At 40.2% G+C, this 21,608-nt stretch overlaps 3 protein-coding genes across 4 annotated transcripts; 1 reads left to right on the forward strand and 2 right to left on the reverse strand.

Annotated features, from left to right (window-relative positions):
• The first annotated feature begins 1,217 nt into the window (after window positions 1-1,217).
• Window positions 1,218-4,147, forward strand: LOC102700518 (U11/U12 small nuclear ribonucleoprotein 25 kDa protein). The gene is made up of 4 exons (XM_015836329.2): window positions 1,218-1,523; window positions 1,647-1,752; window positions 3,249-3,348; window positions 3,637-4,147. The coding sequence occupies exons 1-4, from the start codon at window positions 1,265-1,267 to the stop codon at window positions 3,730-3,732; spliced, it is 561 nt and encodes a 186-aa protein (XP_015691815.1). The 5' UTR covers window positions 1,218-1,264; the 3' UTR covers window positions 3,733-4,147.
• Window positions 4,148-4,168: 21 nt separating this feature from the next.
• LOC102720794 (WUSCHEL-related homeobox 1-like) lies at window positions 4,169-6,943 on the reverse strand. The gene is made up of 4 exons (XM_006653788.2): window positions 6,559-6,943; window positions 6,344-6,477; window positions 4,619-5,567; window positions 4,169-4,232 (listed from the first exon to the last, which is right to left on the reverse strand). Exons 1-3 carry the CDS (start codon window positions 6,941-6,943, stop codon window positions 5,223-5,225), a joined length of 864 nt encoding a protein of 287 aa, XP_006653851.1. The 3' UTR covers window positions 4,169-4,232; window positions 4,619-5,222.
• Window positions 6,944-17,678: 10,735 nt separating this feature from the next.
• LOC102721075 lies at window positions 17,679-21,608 on the reverse strand. Of its 2 annotated transcripts, XR_001549999.2 has the most exons (7): window positions 20,633-21,608; window positions 19,820-19,983; window positions 19,415-19,641; window positions 19,145-19,344; window positions 18,576-18,701; window positions 18,211-18,471; window positions 17,679-17,963 (listed from the first exon to the last, which is right to left on the reverse strand). XR_001549999.2 is itself a non-coding variant. In XM_006653789.3 (6 exons), the coding sequence occupies exons 1-6, from the start codon at window positions 21,419-21,421 to the stop codon at window positions 18,373-18,375; spliced, it is 1,605 nt and encodes a 534-aa protein (XP_006653852.2). In that variant the 5' UTR covers window positions 21,422-21,608; the 3' UTR covers window positions 18,160-18,372. The 2 variants fall into 2 exon arrangements, 1 of the variants encoding a protein (XP_006653852.2); XM_006653789.3 differs by lacking the exon at window positions 17,679-17,963 and having other exon boundaries at window positions 18,160-18,471.

The following is a 21,608-nucleotide window of genomic DNA, read 5'->3' on the forward strand; positions in this document are numbered from 1 at the left end:
CATCAGTGCCAAAGACAAAAATGGCATGCAGCCGATGATGTCAAATAGTGAAACAATGCAAGGAGGACGGGCTTGGTAAGGACTAGGGACCAGAGAGAAGTGGAGGCAGCAGGGGATGCCTAAATTTATTATGGAGGGAGAGGTTCCTGGGGGCTGGAAGCAACCTGGACATGAGGTGTTGGTGGCCTGAACTTGAAATGGTAGGAATCAACACTATAATGACCAATAGCAAAAGAAAACCACTTCACAATCATACCAATAAGAGTATACAAAGCAAAATAGATATGTGAGCTACGATCGGGTAGGAGCAATGTTTTGGGTCACTAGCAGATCATTATCAAACTAACCAGCTAACCAAGCATCAGTGCTGCCTCCATGATCTCAAACCTTCAGCTCAGCAATTTTTAATTTACCATGTCTAATCGTAAACCAGACCTTACTAATCCATATGAATGCACAGGCATCTACAGACGCTAAATATCGAGGCACCACTGCTCTTAATACTCTCTAAATCTTCACAAGCAGAATTCTTAACCCAAACTCTATAAATCTCTTCCTAATTCAACATCCGTCCAGAGGAATAGCAACAGAATCTCATGTATCAACGATTCCGAATAGCCAGAGGTTGGCATATCGGCGGCCTTCCCAGAAAATTCACCAACGAAGCGCGGCATTATCCACAACGAAGAAAGTATACACGAAGATTGAGATTGGGGAACAACGAGAGGCGTTGAGGGCTTGATTCTATACCAAGAGTATGGGGGCGCGGCGGTCTGGGCGAGGAACCGAAGACGGGGAGAGCCTGCGTTCTTCGCGCGAATCCGACGAAGAGGCGGGGGCGTTCCGGTCGACGATGAGGAAGAGGACGAGGCGGCGGGGTGGCAGCCAACGGTCGGCGGCCTGAAACTCTTGACGCGGCGTGGTACGCTAGCGGCGACGTAGAGCTCGGGCACCAGCCGGATAAGCTTCGCCCTCTCTCTCCTCCTCGCCGTCACTCCGATGGCGAGGCCCGAGTCCGGCGGCGGCGGAGCCGAGGGGTTGGGGATTTGGAGCGGAAGAGACGAGACTGAGGCGGTGGCTGGTGCGGCACTGATCAAACGAAGGATCTCCGTCCAGATGACTCGAGAATCCAATCCAACGGCTGGAACTCGCAGCCGCAGAATACGGCCCAGTTAGAATGGGCCGAGCGGCCGTGGAAATGCCTTCCGGCCCAACTAGCACAGACCGCGGCGAGCTCGCCCTCCCCGGCGGCGGCGCAGACGCAATGGACACCGGGAGATCTCCCTCTGCGGCGGAGGAAGCCATAGATTCGGTCTCCACGAAGGCGGAGGAGGTCGCCGCTTACCATAGCAGCGAGGCCAAGCGGGCGAGGCTGCAGTCCATGCTCGCCGCCCTCCTCGACGATCCCATCCTCGCCGACGTGCCTCGGAAGCCCTCCCTCGCCGATGTCGACACGCTGATCAACCTCGAGCTCGGCAGCGCCATGAGGATAACCGTCGTCAAGCTGGATAGCACCTCCTTCGGTACTAGTGACTAGTCCCTTCAAATCTCACATTTCACCGCCTGTTTCGTGCACTTGAATATAGTAGATTGCATATAATCTTTTGTAATGTCTTAATTTCTTGTTTCTTTTTTCCTTGTGAAAGATGTTGCAGTGCTGAACACAGCCACGGTCAAGGATTTGAAGATGGCTATCAGGAAGAAGATAAATGAGATCGAGCAAGAACAGATGGGCCATCGTCATATCTCATGGTAAAATGTCTACCTCTCTTGTAACAATGGCATGATTCTAAATTGCTTCTACTTTATACTGTTGACAGCATCGTGTGACGAATGTGTTTCATGGCATTTACTGACTCATGGTAACCTAAGTTGTCCTAATGGATTATTTCTTGTCAATTGATCAATCCAGCGGTACCATAAGTGTATTTTGCGAGAGACGAATGTGTTTCATGGCATTTACTGACTCATGGTAACCTAAGTTGTCCTAATGGATTATTTCTTGTCAATTGATCAATCCAGCAGTACCATATGTATATTTTGCGAGAGTCACACGATATATGGGATTAGCTGCAGCCTTGCAGCTTAGCTCATGCCCATACGAACCCAAGCTAAAATTATTTCGATTTTGAGTTTTTCTTACAGTGACTCAATGATCTCGACTTATTTAGACAGTCCTGGTTGAGGTTATACACAAGGCTTCCGTATATTATTTTCAAGATGAAACTGAGGAAATTATAGCCATGCTACTCCTTCTAGGTTTCTATTTTCCATCTAGAAGCTTTTCTCCACGAAACATTAGGACCCTTCAAAAGTGTAGTCCTGTTTCCTTAGTTCTAGGAAGTTTCTGTTATGTGGTCCTATGTTGTCAAGGATCACCTGTCTGCTAATTATACTTGTGCTATTTCTTTTACCTCGCAAGTAGTAGCGATCAATGGAAAGTGATGCCTATATTAGTACTAAAGTTGCAAGAAAGTATGGGTCCTGACATGTTGTGGGTAAGCTCAATCCTAGGAATAAAGAATTGCAGTTTGTTATGGTATAAATTTTGGAAGGAATAGTCCTTTTTACTTATATGCGACCAGAAACGATTGGTGACAACAAAATAACGTGTTCACATATATATGTTCAAGCACATCTAGGAGTTTGTGGGGGAAAACTGCAGTATTCATGGAATAGTTAGATATTATGTCTCCCTGATGCTAATACAGCCCTTTTCAGAGTCTCATCTTCAGGTTTGAGGCTTTGAGCTACAGAATAGCTGATAGCAGCCTTATACATTGTCCTGAAGGTGTCATCTTGGTGTTTTTCCCTGTACCTAACTATACACCTGTGCTCAGTTGTTCAGGAGTTCTCAACCTTTCGACTGACTATACGCCTGGATTTTCCCCCTAACAACCTTTGGGTTCTGACTTATTTTAAAGCCCTGATTTGTATGCCGTTCTATAGCTGGGTTCTGACTTATTTTAAAGCCCTGATTTGTATGCCGTTCTATAGCTTGATGATTCATGAGGTTATTGGAAGCTGTGGAATTGGGTCGCTTCGATTTGTTGCTGGTTTTCATAATTCATCTGAATCTGTTCTGCAGATTTATTTCCATCTGTTTCCCTACACATCATAACTGAAATGCATGAACCTGTTTTTTGTCCATATCTCACTTTGTTATGGCTATTTAGAACATCTAAATTCTACTTTATGCATTTTATTGTTATGAATGCCCTGTGTAACGCCATTTCTGTTTGTTCCAGGAAACATATTTGGGACAACTATTGTCTGACACATCAAAGTGAGAAGTTGATGGATGACAATTTTGTTCTTTCATCTCATGGCATTCGTAATAACTCCAAGGTAGTTATTTTATTGAAGAGTAACATAATATCTTTCCCTTTAATAACCATACTGTTTTTCAACTTTCCGTTAAATGTTTTTAGTGACGTATGGAACCTTTCTGGGAGCTGCCTCCTGGACTTTTCTGTTTCTCATCACTTTTTGTATTCTAGTACAAAAGTTTTGTTCCTATCTCACTCGACAATATGCAACAGTTTAACCTGCATGTCAGTCCGTTCCACAAGTTGTCCAAAGATGAGGATATTGCACACATATGTTTGACTTCATCTCTTTGTTCTGTCAATCTAGGTTTCTTTCTTGCCGCACATTATGTCCAGAGTATATCGGAAGCACTCCCGAAGAAGAAAACACCGCTTTTTTCATGGTCTCAGTAGGAAGATGTGATCCCACCGTGTCTATTTAAGCTGGTGTCAGGGAGCAGCATGGTCACATGACCACATAATAAACAGCGACCAGGCTATACTTCAGTTTTGCCACCATAACGGAAGCATATATCGTGAAATCATTGTTCTGAAATTCTTCGATAACCTCAGGTACATGCTGAGAAAATGGAGATGGGAGTAATATTGTGCAAGCATGTCATGTTCTTTTGTTGTAGCCGCTTTCAGCAATGTAAGTTCTCGGTAGTGGCTGGATACCATGCATGTCACTTGAGCTATCTTTTGAGGGAACCGCTTTCTCAGCTATGTTTGCATCTTAAAACTGATGTTCTCGCTGTTCAAGTAAATATTGTAATACAAATTTAAGCTGCAACCCGTTTTTGATGCGAAATACAACTATCTGGTTTTGTAAATCACCTATGGCCGAACTCCCTACTCTAGTTTGCTTGTCTCAGAAACTCTGAGCAGTTCATAGGCCGCGTTCCTTTGGTAAGATAACTTAGCCTGCGCGAAAAACGTATTAATAGATTAATATATGATTAATTAATTATTAATTATTAAAAAAATATAAAATAAATTAATATGATTTTGTAAAACAACTTTTCTATAGAAAATTTTTACAAAAAATACACCGTTTAGCAGTTCGGGAAGCGTGCGCGCGGAAAACAAGAGATAAGTTATCTAACATGGGGCCGAATGCAGCCATAATCATTTCCATTTTTTGTAAGTGAAGCTCATAACCAGATCACAGGGTCATACTTCTAAACTATAATATTTATATCAAAGGAAAACAATATAAGACAGACTATATATATGGCATTTCTTCAGTGTGCTAACAACTGCTGCAAAGATATTACTCTGATCAAACAAATTAAAGCGAGCATATATACCATAGTAGGTGATCAGGTGAGAGCATTTTCCATCATAGCAGAAGTAAATGTGCTCAGTGGAAAGGCTGACCATTTCCAAGAACACTAGCCAACAGTTCAACCGAAGTGGTCCCAGGCTTTCTCCTGCTGAAACAAGGAGTACTATACATGGAATTCTGAAACAAGAAACTGGCAGTGCTAAAGGCAAATTATACTCCTGCTGAAACAAGCATGAGAAATCTCAACAGGAGAGTAGTAGCAAGCAGCAGACAGACGAGAGAGAGAGAGAGAGCTGGAAGCCAGCAAAGGGAGAGACAAGTTTGACACAACTGTGCTCTTGTCCCAAACACATTACACAACAGCCAGTCACTATTGTAAAAGTTAAGCATGCAGTGCACTACTACCAGTTGAGGACCACTGCATTCTACAGGCACTCAGGTCAGCATGCATATGTTAATGCTGGTGCAGCTGCTTACTCCCTATGTAAATATTATAGTATATATATCGATCATCTTTCAGACATGCTTCTATATATGCTTACTTGTAGCTAAGCTGTCTACTAGCTAGGACAAGGACATCAGTGCTCTCATAAACTCACATAGGTAAAGGAGGCAAAACAGCTCTATCACATGGAGGAGCCTGCAGGGTAAGGGGTGCAGTAGGAGCTGAGAGTGAGCTCCAGGGATGTGCCTGCAGCTGATCCATCTTGGCTGGGCAGCTGGTTGCTGCTGCTGCTGCTGCTGTAAAAGTTGTGCTGCTGCAGTAGCTGATGCTGCTGGGCTGTAGCGGTGGTGGTAGCAGCTGCAGCAGCAGCAGAACCCCAGCGCTGGAGGTTGCCGTGGCCGACGCATTCTTGGCCGCCGCCGCCGCCGCCGACTGGGAAGAGCGGGAGCGTCTCGGGTTCCCGAGTCGTGATCGCCCACGGCGTCGGAGCGGCCGCGGCGCCGGCGCTGCTCACGCCCATGAAGTCCTGCACGGTTGCACACTAGCTTTAGGGAGTGTTTAGGCCTTGTTTAGTTCACAAATTCTTTTCCAAAAAGATCGCATCAAATCTTTAAACATCTAAATAAAGTATTAAACATAGATAAATCAAAAAACTAATTGCACAGTTACGGAAGAAATCTTGAGACGAATCTTTTGAGCCTAATTAGAAAGTGATTAGCCATAAGTACTACAGTAACCAATGTGCTAATGACGGATTAATTAGGCTCAAAAAATTCTTCTTGCGGTTTCCAGCCGAAATCTGAAATTTGTTTTATAATTAGACTATATTTAATACTTCAAATATGTATCCGAAAACTTATGTGATGTTTCTGCAAAAAATTTTTTACAAACTAGACACCACCTTAGTTGGTGAAATGAAAATTTTTGCGTGTCACATCACATTTGACCGGATGTCGGAAGGGATTTTGGACAAGAATGAAAAAACGAATTTCACGGTTGGCATGGAAACCGCGAGACGAATCTTTTAAGCCTAATTAATTCATCATTAGCGCATGTGGGTTACTGTAGCACTTATAGCTAATCATGTCCTAATTAGGCTCAAAATATTCGTCTCACGATTTCTTACATAACTGTGCAATTAGTTTTTCGACTTATCTATATTTAATACTCTATTTAGTTGTCTAAAGATTTGTGATGTTTTTAAGCGAAAATTTTTGAAAACTAAACGGGGCCTTAGCTTGCATGGTGGTGAATTCACACGGTAGTAGTAATATACTAGTACGTGCGAATGTGTGATCATACCTGCAGGAAGGTTCTCTCGGTAGCCATGGCAGTGCAGTCCCAGCTGACAGTGGCCTGATCCGTCTGCGCCGCTGAGACGGCGCCGCCATTGCCGACGTAGGGGCCCGGGAAGGAGGGAGCCATGGCCGTCGCACCTGCAGCACGTACGCAGAAGCATAGATCGCCATTAATTTGAGTTCGGATCGAGCAGATCGCGCGGCGCATTGCATGCGTACCTGTAGGCGAGAGGGAGAGGAAGGCGAGCTGGCTGGCGTCGGCGGCGGCGGTGTTGACGTCGAGCGTGGTAAGGCGCTTCTTCTGGCGCTCCCGGGCCTTGTGGTTCTGGAACCAGTAGAAGACGTTCTTGCCCTCGATGCGGCCGTACTGGCGCAGCATGCCGGCGATCCGCTGGATCTGCTCCGAGTTGGGCGACCGGATGCCGCAGCTGTAGTACAGCTCCCGCAGGATCTTGATCTGCTCCGTCGTCGGCGTCCACCGCGTCCCGCTCGGCCGGCACACGGACACGCCTCCTCCACCGCCACCACCACTCCTCCCCGCCACCTCTTCTCCTCCACCAACCTGCCTCTGCTGCTGCTGCTGCTGAGGCTGCACGCGATCCATGGACGACGCCAATGCAAGTGGAGCCAAAGAAACAACAAGAAGATCAAGAAAGGCAGAAAGAAGAAGAAGAGCAAGATCAAGAGCGAGCTTGTGGCCTGGACACTGGACTGACTGGAGGAGGACATGAGGGTTATAAAGATGAAGAGAGAGGTAGCAAGCTAGAACAGCTAGGTAGCTAGGGCAGCTAGGGGTGATATAGGTTGGGGCGCTCTGAGAGAATCATGGAGGGATATCTTTTGGAGATGGACAAGTGAAGTTGACACACGAGGAGGAGGAGGCCGAGGGGAACGAAGGCATGTGGGGAGTATGCAACGGAGCGTACAAATGCAGGCGCCTGCTTATGGCAACCGCTTGCTAGGTTCTCCACTCCCGGCTTCTCTTCTCTCCGTGTCTATCTGTCTCTCACACAATGAGAGACCATGTTGATGGCCCTGATGGTTGATTGATGCATGGATGGATGGAGGTGGATTTGGATCTTTGAGGTATCAATGCGGTGCTCCATCCGATCTAAAAATATGAGATGTGTACTAGCTTTCTACACTATTTCCGGTGTTATACTCGACTAGGGTCGAAAACAGAGGAATATAAAAAACATAGTATTCTGACAGAAATACAAGCGTAAAATAGATGATTGCAAAACACATAAAAAAAATACAGGAATTGCCATTTGATTAGACCACAGGAAAACACAGAAATTTGAGGAGAGATAAAGAGTCAAGGATTTTTTCCAGAGATTTTACCTCTTGTTAAGTTTCCTCCAAAACTTATATTGGAAAAGTCATTCCATAGGATTTCATAGTTTTATTTCTTTGATTCAAAGGGCTTTATAGGAAAAATTCGCATAGGAATAAAATCCTCTAAAATTCCTATAAATTCCTTTGAACCAAAGGGATCCTTAAAATTCGTATGAATTTTCTTTGAATCAAAGGGGGCCTTATTAACTTCATTCACAATATATCATTAATAACAATAAAGATAACATCGTATGGAAATATTTCTAAGTACGAATCTAAACACATAATTTTAGTTTAATTAATGGTTAAAATGTTTAAATATTAATTTTGAGGGGGAAAACACCATCTTTTCAATTTTACCCATGCTTATAAACAAAAATTTGAAGTTTCGGTCATAAATTTGGAGTTGATTTTGGTATTTTTTCTCTTAATTTATTTTTCAGTCTTGACTTCTAGATTGCTAAGTACATGTATATAAAAGTTTCTACTCAAAAATTATTTTTTATTTACAAATATATTATTTTTTATTTTTTGTAAAAAGCCAAATGATCACTCTCGAGGATAGCGGAGAGAGTACGTTGGTTGAGACTTGAGACTCGAGTGTAGTGCGCTTCTTCAAACTTGGGTGTTCGAAGAAGCAAGCATGCTGTTTGTTGTCGATCAAACTGGAGCCCGGCCATGGCGTCCAAAATGCTTGTCGTCAAGATGTTGGGCGATGAGTCCGACATCGGTAGCTTAGGCCACATTGACGGCAACTTAAAAGATGGTTAGAGGGAGAAATTAAGAGAGCGCGGAAGGAGAAGATCAAGGGTAATTTTGCTCGAGATGACATTCTAGTGTGTTCCCTCTATCTGAGAGTGGCATTCTAGTGATTCCTAATTTTTGGTAGCAATTTTCTCATAAATATGGATGAAGCTGCCAGTACGGGAGAGAGATATGGATGAATTTTTAGGCCTATTCATATTAGAGGAATCTTGTGAAAAATCTTGGAGAAACTAAACCATTCATGTGAAAATTCCATAAAAGTCCTATGTACGAGCGAATAAACCCTTATTCGTACCCATCTTTTAGCCTTCATTTTATAAGCATAAGCGGAATTTGAATTTTAAACTTATGTTTGGATTTTATTTTAGGATTTTCTACAATGAATCCATGATGTATTCTTCAACGTTTTCTTTCGTATCACTATGGCCATACATATGGTATGAAGTATAGGAATTTTCATAAGATTTGTATCCTGAGATCAATCGATGGGAAAATAAGCAAGAGGTTATATCTCATGAAGACTTTTATCTGTATTATTTTTTGTGGTATAAAAGGGCTTTTATTTATGTTTCCTGTGTTTTCATTTCCTGCAGAATTGGAAGAACTTGTTAGTTTGGCCTCAATTAGTTTTAAATTTTCTCCCTGGGGATATTCTGTCATGATTGGTTCATGGAGACAAATAGCGCGGCCCAGCAGGAGCATCCATATGCATCCAGCATTTCGCGCGGCCGTACTGAAACAACACTTTTTTCAGTACCAATGCATCCTGCGCATAGTCTACTGTAGCATACGATCCAGCTAGCACAAGGTTTTCTGTGCAATATCGTCTCGCATTGCAAGGGGATCTGATCATATGATGCAAACCTCTGTGTAATGTTTCTTAATTTTGACGGACGTACGTACGTTCTTATGAATTGGTTGGTCGATGCACACCGTATATACTTACCTGTATCTTTTCGATATTGGCTTGGATCTTTTTGCCATGAGATTATCTTTTTTTTTTGGATTATCACATTTCTTAATTGCTATTTGAAGGCAGTATTGAATTAACTAGTACTATATATATATCACATTTCTTAATTGCTAATTGCTAGTTAGAATTATGATTTATAAAGATAAGATAAAAACTTTATGTAGAACATGTTTATGCGAAACACATCATTTAGAAATTTGAAAAACAATCATACCCTTCTTATTTTGTTGTTTTCTTATAATGTAAACGTATGGATCAATTGACCGGAGCAAAAGGGAAAAAATGCATCCATTCTTTTGCTCGTGTGGTTTTATTGTTTTATTTGAACATACCACTTCCGTTCTACACCATCCTTTAAAAATGTAATTCATCTGCTCTAAAATAAGTTTATTTTCTTGTTTAAAATTAAACTAGAAACAAACTTACAACCTCATTATTTGGTTGAAATTATGTGCAAGCATTACGGTTTATTATCTATCTAAAAGTAACGACAAAAAAAACAAACTAAAAAACCTAAAATCAATTAAAATTATATTTTAAATTTTAGTTTATAAGCATAAGTAAAGTGAAACAATGAAGACCTTGTCTTCGGATGAAGGAGGCAAGTATTTATAGCTACGAATATGGGGATATACGAATCCAATTCCTATCCAAAATAGCTACACACTCTGTTCCAAAATAACTTTGTTTTATAGTTGAATTCGAACTTCTATTGGGGACAGGGGAGTGTATACTAAAACTGAGGTATACTACAGGTTTACAGGTGAAGTACATGAATTTCTATCTATAAGTGTGTTTAATATATGTAGGCATCTCTCGATCTCGTCTCTTTGCTTATATTTATAATTAATAATTTAATTTTTTAATCTAAAATTTAGAGTGGATGTCGTGGTTTATTCATCGTAGTTTATTTTTTAACACTTGCTTTTAAATCATTAAAAACACATATACATAAGTTTTATTTATAAACATGTCATCTAGCTTGTTCTCTCTTGAAGTCTCACCTCTTTTAGCACGATGATCGTTTGATTTTTTATGAAAAAATAAATAACATATTTGTAAAAGAAAAATAATTTATGATTAAAATTTCTATGTATGTATTTTTAGTGATCTAAATGTCAAAGCTGAGATATAAACTTCGGTGAAAAAAATACTAAAATTAATTTCAAAAATAAAGTAAAAATTTAAATTTTTGCTGAGGGCACTCACAGTGCAAACCTAAGTATTGTTTCTATTTATATTTATTGCTATATCACGTAAGCAGTTCGTTGATGTGGCATATTATTTATTAAAGAGATAGACACAAATAAAGAGAAATAAAGAGGGAGACAAGTGAACCATGTGATAACAAAATACAAAAGTTATATGGTGGAAAAGAGTTTCTTGACACGATGCCCTAGAGTATAGAAACCACGGTAGTTTCTAACAATGTGAGTACCCTTAGGGCAGTCTCGATGAATAAAAACTAACACGGTTACCCTAGTATAATAAATCATATGTAGAAATCATATTCCCCAATAGAGATGTTTTTCAGTAATAATTGTTTTCCAATGGTGAACATGACACATGCTCCCTAGAAAATAGTAGTTTCTCCCCAATGGTGAATTCATGGTTTGTTGGTGCATTGGGTGAAGGGAAAACTTGGTTTCTTTCGTGAGGGAAACCATTTCTACGTTTTCTCTCTATTTCTTCATTAATTATGTTGACATGTCACCATTTTGCTTATCTAGCAAACTATTTAATGGAGATAGAAATCACCGTTAATATACTATTACGACTGCCCTTAGGCCATTCTCAGGGCCTGTTTGGTTCCTCCTGATTTTTTTAGTCCCTGTCACATCAAATGTTTAGACACTAATTAGAAATATTAAATATAGACTATTAATAAAACTCACCTCATACTCTGGACTATTTCGCGAGACAAATCTATTAAGCCTAATTAGTCCATGATTAGCAAATATGATGCTACAACAAACATTTACTAATCATGGCTTAATTAGGCTTAAAAAATTTGTCTAATGAAATAGTCTTTATTTATGCTATTAGTTTTATTATCGGTCTATATTTAATACTCTTAACGTCCAAACATTCGATCTGACAAGGAAAAAAAATCCCTGGAACCAAACAGTCACTTAATGTAAGTTTCATGGAGACGATTATCTAGAGTGACATCTCATCTAAAAATATTTAAAACTTGAAAAAAACATCCCTCTCTCAATGCATAGTTTTATGTATTATTGTTTTCTAGGTTACATGCAAGACACAAACTATCTAGGTAACAGTGCATAAAAGGTTTCATCTTCATAAAACTCATTTCGTCTCGCTCTTCATTAATACTTTATCATATCATAAAAAAATCTACATGACATAGTATTTATTGCTCGTAAAACTCATCGTCTTTTTAGCCTAGCCGAACAAAAAAGATTTGGGTGTCGTGCTACTAGTACTTGAACAGTAGTAGGCGCGCATGCATGTCCAGCCGCCGCCCCGGCACAGTGATCGCCACAGTTCGCAAAATCAGAAGCACGCATGCATGAACCCTAGCATGCAGCAGCAATCCCAGGCCCAGCTAGGCTAGGCCACCCTCGCACTAACTCTTGACTTGAACCCCTGTGCGGATCACATGAGAGATCGACCGGTTGGTTCACGTTCACCACATCACTCCAGATCCCATCCCATCCCTAATTGTAAGTTATTTTTCGGTTTCTCATAATTTGTTTTGAATTCTCTTTTAAAAAGTGAAACGTGGAAGCCTATACTGCAAGCATGGTTAGCCCCTTACCTGGGAGAGAGATGTTATCATATGTTTGGTCACTTAGTTATCGTGGCTATCAATGAGAATAAAACTTTTATATATATATGTCTCCTTAACAATCTAAAAGAAATGGTCGAAAAAATTAAATTCAGATAAAAAAATTCCTAAAGCAACTCTAAATTTAAGATTGAAATTTTAAAATTTAGCTTATAGACATAAGAAAAAAAGAATAGATGAGAGTGCAGATAAAATTTATCAACAATTTTGTTTAAATTTATTTTGAACTTGGTGAAGTTATCAAGCCTTTACTAAACATATCAACGGTAGATGCAATAAGTACGATAACTTCATCGTAATTGGTGATAAGAGAAGCCTGATTGCAGGTTACTACAAGATGCGAAAGAGAGACAAAAGTAAGGTACTAGTATTGTGCTGGGGAGCGCTTGTTCTTGCTTACAGCAGAAGGCCACAGAAGAGGAGCATACTGGAGTAACATGCATGCATGCAGCTAGCAAGGAGGACACCTTGTGATATCTTCTCCGTGATGTAACTCCGATCTTCTTCCCAAGTGATCAGAAAGAGGAGCATGATTGCCCCTAGAGAAACTTGTCTCTCTCTTCCCCCTCTTTCCTCCTCTGCACCTATCTGTCCCTATGGAACTTAGGTTCTTCCTATTAAAGGGGCTGCTGTTCTGCATGCATCCTTCTCTTTCCATCTCTCTCCTCTTCACTTGAGAGATCAAAGTGAGAGAGAGACTGAGAGAGATGTGTGAATTGAATGTGTTTGTGAACCTGCAACTGGTAGAGAGCTTGTGTATAACTTCAGTTCAGCCATCAAGTGCTTCTTGTTTTGCATGATAGGGAGAGGAGTGGAGAACATCTCTGTGGCACCACATGGAAACTGAACACAGGCAAACGGTCCCTGCAACATTGAAGAAAGGCAGTGTGAAAGCTCTAGGTAGCTAGCTGCTCCTGCTACCATTATCAGGCAGTGAGGAGCAAAGAGAAAACTTTGAAAGTCCGGACAAATCTAAACTGATGACTCGGTCGATTATATTAGGTTAACTGAAGTTTTAAGTGGGTGTTTGGATCCAGGGATTTTTTTAGTTCCTCGTCACATCAGATATTAGGATGTTAATTAGGAGTATTAGATATAGACTGATAACAAAACTAATTGCATAATCAAAGGCTATTTCACACGACAAATTTTTTAAGTCTAATTAAGCCACAATTAGCAAATATTTACTGTAGCACCACATTCGCTAATCATGGACTAATTAGGCTCAATAGATTCTTCTCGCGAAATAGTCCAAAGTATGAGTTGAGTTTTATTAATAGTCTATATTTAATACTTTTAATTAGTGTCCAAACATTCGATATGACAGGGAATAAAAAAATTTCAAATGAACCAAACAGGCCATAAGTCTAGCACCCTAATCATTTCGCTTATACTCATGCTAAGCCAAAATTTAAATTTTCAACCTTAAATTTGGAGTTAATTTTTTAAGTTTTTCGCCGTTGTTTATTTTTCAGCATTGGTTTTTAAATCGTTAAGAATACATATATATAACTATTTTATTCATAATTTATTTTCCACTTATAAATATATTGTTTGATTTTTTTTTCATGGATCACCTCAAGGAGTAAACTGAAGCAAAAATTAGCAGACAAGCAGAAGAGCTACTGTTCAACTGCAAATGTTGGAGGGAATTAATTTCTAGTAGTTCTAGGACTATAGTGCTGGGCCTGCTGGCTTTTATGTGAGAGACTCTAGTACATATGAACAAACTCTTGCTGGATGCCTGGATGCTGACGGCTACAAACTGAATGAACTGCAATACTACATGAATACAGACATATCTATGGCTACTTGCTGCTTTATGACGCACACACGAAATTCCAAACATATTCGTTGGTGGATTTAGACCCGGTCTGATACAGTTGAAATTGATGGATTATTTGGATTTTTGTAAAGCTATTTAATGTTATAAACAGATTAATTAACCTTGCAGAGTTGAAAAGTCGTTCTTATATTCCAAAAAAATTTGCATATGTCTTTGCACAAAACCATGCGGTTTAAGAGCTCACAAACATGTAAACAGAAATCTGAAATCCAAAATAAGAGAAGAATAGTGCCCAAAATCCAGCATACGGAGTGTAGAAACAAGCTGAACAAACGAAGGACACCTGCTCATCAAACTTTCGGAAGCTTGTGCCGAAAGGAGAGTAGACTTCCTCCTTCCAAAAGAAACATTATTTTTAGCACATCACACGTGTATCAATACAAAACTAAAAGTTAAAATGTAATTTATTTTAAATTTTAAAACACTTATTCTCTCCTTCCCAAAGAAACATTATTTTTAGCACAGCACACATGTATTCTCACTGAATAATTGTTCTCTACTTTTAAATTTTAAGACATTTATCTTCTAGTAATTACTTAAAAATAAAAGTTTTAGAATAATTTTACGGTACTTGAGAAGGTACTATTTTTAAAAAATTTTGGTACCTCTTTATACCTTAGATACTATAAGATATTAAATTTACACTGAAATTTTTGTAACTGTTAGTTTATTAAGTACCATAAAATTGTTTAAATTTTTATGGAATGATAAATGAAACAGGGTGAGTTTGGCAGTGGATCAAATAGTCGACCGGGCCGGCAGACAGGCATTGAAAAGCACTTATCGAATCAACGGCAATAAAACCGTGTCGCGAGTGGATCGATCGGAGTTTGTGTTTATATTCAAGTGAGCCAATCATGTTCTTGTCCAGGAAAGACCGTATGGCGATTCTATACATGCAAGAAGGAAGCGTACGTTCCCGAGGCTATCCGTATGCGTCCTTTCACTCAAGAAAAGGTACTGTATCGTTGGGAGAAGGAGCTAGTAGTATACTACCTCGATTTTTTTTAATGTTCAACGTTTGACCATTTATTTTATTTAAAAAATTTATATAAAAATTTAAAAAAATTAGTAACGTATAAAGTACTATTCATGTTTTATCATCAAGTAAAAATGAAAATATTAATCGTAATTTTTTTAAATAAGACGGATGAGGAAAAAAAATAAAAAATAATTTTATTTCGGGAAAAAAATAGTACCGGTTTTTACTATAGTCTATACTGCATGCTGCTGCAGGCCGCCGCCTGTCTATCGATCGATCCATCTTTATTACTTCGTGTCGTATCATTTCTTGTCTGCTTTTACAATAGTGAAGTAGGAGTAGGAATAGTAGCTGCGGTAGATTAGGCGACTCTAAATATTATTCACAGATCATCCAAAAAAATCAATCTCCATACTTAAATATAATAAATAATAGACATAAATATAGACAGGAATGAGTACTTATCATCGTAGGGCAAGGATATACTCCCTACATCTTAAATAAATCATCGTATAAGAAAAAAAAGAGAAGCTCAAATTAATTATCATATAAAGAAAGAGAGCATATTCTGCATTAGTTGAAATACGAACATTATTATTCGTTTACACGCACATTAAATACTTTTATATATATATATATATATATATATATATATATATATATATATATATATATCAATTTGCTTTGATGTAATTTATAAATTTCGGTTTTACATGTATACATGCACCTTGGGGTTATTGATACTCTGACTTTCCAATGCTAAATAGATTCTTAGTACTTATAAACAAAGCTTATATGATGATCAATTTGGAACGGAGAGAGTACATAATACTCCATTCTAAAACATGTAAGGTTGTTGGATGTCTTTCATGATGATAGGTGCATGCAATGTGGTTGGATATTTTGATTAATATAATACGGTAGAAAACTACCATTATTATCAAGATCAACAAGTTGTTCTAACAATCTTCTTGTGTAGATTGTCTGGGTGCATCTATGCATATATATATATATATATATATATATATATATATATATATATATATATGAATTGTGTTTGATATTTTGATGACAAAGAATTTAAAATAAATCAAGGACCTTATTATTTGGTTTTATTTGAAAAGGCTAACAACATATTTATAAATAAAATTTATGAATATAAATTTTATATAAGTGTTTTAGCGATCTAAAAGCAACGAAAGACATGGCCGTTTCAAACTAAATATATCTCCTTTTTTAGAGAAATTAAGTAGTTTCTATAAAATTGTATAATTTTGTCATATTTTTACCATGTTAACTTTATAACTTATGGAAAGCATACTTGAGTAAGGGCCCGTTTAGTTCTTGATTTTTTTTAAAAAAACATAGCATCGAATTTTTGACATCTAAATAGAACATTAAACACGATAAAAAAATCAATTGCACAGTTAGAGAGGAAATCATGAGATGAATCTTTTGAGCCTAATTAGTCTGATTAGTCCTAAATGCTACAGTAACTCATATGTGCTGGTCATAATTAATTAGGCTTAAAAGATTTGCCTCGTTGTTTTCAGACAAGGTTATAAAATTTATTTTTTATTTATATCCAAAAACTGGTTTAATATCTGTCTACGGACTAAACACGCGCTAGACCAGCGAAAAAGGTGGTTGCTCGCTAGGAACTCTGGCGTGCAAAATGAATGCTGATGCAGTGCAAGCACTGGACCAGCTTAATGGACATGGCTGCTGAAGGTGGAAAATGGAATGTGTGCTCTGGAGATTATAGGGGTGCCGACAGGCCGGAGGGAGTACGTGGAAATAGCGTGTGGTGGTGAGTCTCCGGGCAAATCATGGTCGGGGGGCATGCAGGCAGAGAATTTGTTGCCGCGGTTGATGGGCGATTGATCGATCGATCGGTGAAATGTGAGCATGCATGCCTACATTTTTGTTTCATCAGCAGCATCAGGCTCGTGGTTGCACCAGAGTTTGTGAAATGAACAGGAAGGCCAGCAACAGGGGTCCAGTCCTCCTTTTGCTAGCCAAGCAGCAGGCAGCCTTTTGCATATTGTAGGAATATCTCGTACTGTCTTGTCACGTCCATCGTATGTGTAACTGTGTATGCGTTCCTCCTACCCAATGATGTTTGCAAAGGTATCCATCCTCTCTCTTGGAACAGTTGCTGCGGCCGGCGTATGTGCTCGTCGATGCAGAGACGGACATGGGCCACCTAGCAACGTTGTAGGATCCTTGCTTTTGGATGGTATTACCTTCGTCCAGTAATTATGGAGCGGTTATCATGAGACGGAAAATGATACGGATCGTAAATCATGCTCTGTCCGTTTCAAAAATAAGTTTATTTTTAGTTTTAGATAAAATCTTTTAACTCTTAGTCTTATTTAATTTTTTTTATGGTTATTAGATGATAAAACATGAATATAATATTTTACACGTGATTATTTTTTTAATTTTTACATAAATTTTTTAAATAAGACTAATAGTCAAATGCATAACACGGAAATAAAAAATGATATTTTTTATGGGATGGAGGTATTAGAAAAACATAGAAATAACCTATTTGAACAGATCACATTATACAGACATAAATTATAATGTACATAAAGTGAAAGTTTTGTAAAGTTGACGCTCATTATAACTTTTGTCCAAAATCTTCGTGTCTTGAGTCATTACATGGGAATTTCACAAAATTATTGCTGTCCCCAACTTTTATGTCAAGAGGCTAAATAGTAAATTTCCTATAGATATCTTATGGTTTTCCTATAAATTGAAGTTATATTTTTCAAGTTTCTGTCAACTGATATATGTTGTTCAGTCTTTAGACATGGGAGGGAGGAAGACGGCGAACTAATCATGTGATGACAACTTCCTTGGCGAACTCAGGTGATACCATTCTCCAAAATCACCAGATGACCTACTCCATCCATCCAAAAAGGAATTGACTTATAAGTTCCAAACTCTGTAATTAAACAACTTCTACATTTTTATACATTGAAAAGATATATCCCTTTAACACCCCTTACCTACCCCCGGTCTCAAAATAGACCAACTTTTAGAGTTTGAATTTTGCTTCAAAATAAAAGAAAGGGAAGATGGGAAAGGAAGCTCTATGCAGTTGTAGACATGATATTCTGTACAAGCCTCTTCAGTTTAATACTTACATGATGTGTTGCCGAGCCAAATCGCTCAACATCAAACGGAGAAAACATGTGCAGGTACCTCTATATATCTCCAAGATATGAGAAATGAAACCTTAAGATCGTCCATTTTCCATGTTCAAATCTGTATGGCAGCTATATAAACATATACTCCGAAGTTAATATTCAACGGTCCTCTCGTCGAACTGCATTTGGATCAGAAATCATGTCCATCATCATTTTCTCTGGAGAGTCCTCCCAATTGCCAAATGTTTTGAGATCAACCTGGAAGGAGAAAAAATAGGGTTGCCATTGAACTTCTGTCAAATGTTTAACAATAGTATACTTAGTACTGGTTGTTAAAAGATTCAGTGTGCTCTCAGTAGTACCTTTCTTCGCTGTTCTGAGAAAATATCCTCCCTCTTCTTGTACACATCTTGTTGCCGTCTCGTTGCTTCTCCACCAAGGCCCCATACTTCAACATCAAGTACTGAAGCCTCGACAGGCAAGTAGCCCTACATGAAAAGAAAGAGTACTATGCGTTGGTAGTGTTGTTTGATCGAAGGACAGGATTTGCCTTGTTGATATCGGATTAGGAATTCTTTGTTTCACAATACATAGTTGCTACCATAACTTCCAGACCTTACGAGGGAAAGAAAATGGCCAAGTGTTCTTATGCCATATGCCCTATTAAATTGAAACCCTGGCAACCCAAAACGCAATTTACATGGCAACCAGCGGTGTTTCAACAAGTACCACTCAACTGAAAATTGTCCATTACTTATATTATATTACTTCCTTTGGCACTACGGCGACTTAGCCCATTTTTCTTCTGCTAAAACAACTAATTAACCACCAAAATTTCAGGGCTAAAACAGAAATTTAGATTTCCAAGATAAGAGGACTTCACAGCACAATTAGGTTATAATTGTAATGAGCAGAACATGTGAAAATTCACCTGATTGGGAATGAGAGAGCCATGTTGGTAAGTCTTATCAACAGCATGATGGCGAACCATAAGTTTAGAGAAGTCCTCATCTAGAAAGATCCTCTCATTTCCAATTGTTCCACCAAATCCTAAACCAACAGGCTTTGGCTTTGCCTCATAGACCCTTATCTGAGGATGGAGGTGGCAATATGTGAAGTTTTTCTCCTTACCTGCTAGGTCAGAGGGGCATTAAGCTACTATCAGTCATCACAAGAAAGAAATGACCAACACAAGTCATACCAGATGGCGGAAGCATGCGGAATATTGGATATGTCGAGCACAGGAAGCCAGAGCTACCATAGAAGGTGTCTTTGTTCTCTAAGCCCTCCTCTGTTAATATACCAATGCCCCATCTTCTATCAGCATCACCACTACTTGAGAAAGCTGAGAGTAGAATTACCACTGGTCCTTTATATCCCTCAACACAAGACCAAAACCGGCTCAGCCCTTTTCCATGAACTGACGACCTGCAGAGAATGTACCTGGTCAAGACTTAAAATTACCTAATTCTAATGAAAATCCATAATAATACTTGACCTGGCATGGATTGCAGTTTAGAATTTACGAGCTTCAACATGAACAAGCTTAGATACAGAACCATAAGAACTAGTAAAATGCCATCAGGTGTTTAGAGTAAGAAGTAACCTATAAAGAAGGTCTTCTGTATCCATTCCAATGACAGATGCTGACAAAATTTTTTCACTCAACGTGTTTCTGAGGCTGAGAGAGATTGCCCATGCCTTCCCACGTGTTAATAAATATACATCAGGGTTACAAGATGACGTGTTACCAGTTGAAACAGGACGCTCCTGTGCATAAGAAATAGGAATCAACTCTGGTAAGGTCACAGCATACATTGAGTTCAAGCTTAATATCATTAATAGGCCGTCTAAATGGTTCCTCCAGGAAAATTGGGTAAAAGAAATAAAGCTTCATCATTGCAGCAAAGCAATTGTCATACAAACAGCTGAAACCTAGTGCAAAACATTTTTTTTCCTGTGAGTAATTTGTCTTTTTTGTTACAATAAAGACCCAGCCACCTAAGAAGCACTAGAGCAATTTATGAATCAAATATCATTATGCCTGGACATCCTCGTAGCAGGTTTCTTTAGTCAGCACCGAACCATCAGATGTCAAGAAGAAACAACCTACTTTGCTATCAGTCATCTAGCATCGCGGTATTTCTGACAATTTGCTGGGAATAAACAGGATTTGACTACAAAAAGTTTTCTCACAGTTGATAAGGCCATCAAACATGGATATCCTAAACAATAACCTAAGGTTAATACAGCATAACTAATGAAAACAGGGCAAAACGACATCAATTGAAGATTCCCCACCATTTTCCACTTAACTTATGTAATGTGTCTGGTTCTCAAAATTCATGTTCTATGCAAACAAAGGAAACGCAACTAATCTTTCACAGTAATTACTGGATCTGCAATGCAGTTTGCTAACCTCTACTGGATCAGCTGCGCATGACCGGAACCTTTCCTGCACATAACGCGAGAGGTAGTTGCCAAGCCCAGATGCCGTGGACAGCACCCACGACGTGAACTCCTGTACCTTCACTCCCTTCCCACCACCGGAGACCTCCCAGCCCCAAACACCAGCGTCATCCGCGACGGCGCCCGCCGACACAAGGGCCGACAGCACCAGGTGCGTCACGTCCGGGAGCACCACGGGTTCCCCCTTGGCCTCATCCTGACCACCCGAAACCCTCGGAGCCGAACCGCTCCACGCCATGACCCAGCACATCCAGAGCAACACCGCGATCTCCCCCGGCGCCAGCTCCCCCACGACTTTCCCCTCGCCGTCCTCATCCGGGTGGAACTGCAGGCCGCAGGGGGCACCCGCATCGGCGCAGGCCGCGGCGTACACGCGGAGGACCAGCGCCAGCGACTGCGACGCCGGCACGCGCGCGCAGCAGCGGTTGAATCCCCTGAGAAACTCCAGCCACCCGGCGTCCCCCGCGGAGCCGAGGTCGGAGAAGAAGAGCGAGGCGATGGCGGAGCCGAGGCGAGCAACGAGGCCCTGGAAGTGCGGGGGCACCGGCACCGGCGAGTCGGATCGGAAGGAGGAGGCACCGTGGGGCACGGAGAGCGCCTCCGCCAGCGAAGCGGCCGAGCGGGTGAAGGCGGCGCGGAGGAGCGGGAGGGCGAGGGAGGCGGACGCGAGGGCCTCCTGCTCCCGCTGCTCCTGCGCCTCCGGCGAAGGGTTGCCGGTGGAGGACGCCGCCCCGCCCATGGTGAGCACTGAGCTGTCGTCGCCGCGCGGACGATGGCGGTGGCGGTGTCGGCGTGGCGCAGCCGGGAAGAGAAGGAGAAGGGTGTGGAAGGGGGAGGAGAAATGAATCGACTCCTGCGGATCCGAGGGGGCGGAGGAGGAAGGAGGGAAAGCTGCAGCAGCAACAGCAACAGCAAGACGAAGGAGG

Source organism: Oryza brachyantha, chromosome 4 (assembly GCF_000231095.2).
Source record: "Oryza brachyantha chromosome 4, ObraRS2, whole genome shotgun sequence".
NCBI classification, from domain to species: Eukaryota; Viridiplantae; Streptophyta; class Magnoliopsida; order Poales; family Poaceae; genus Oryza; species Oryza brachyantha.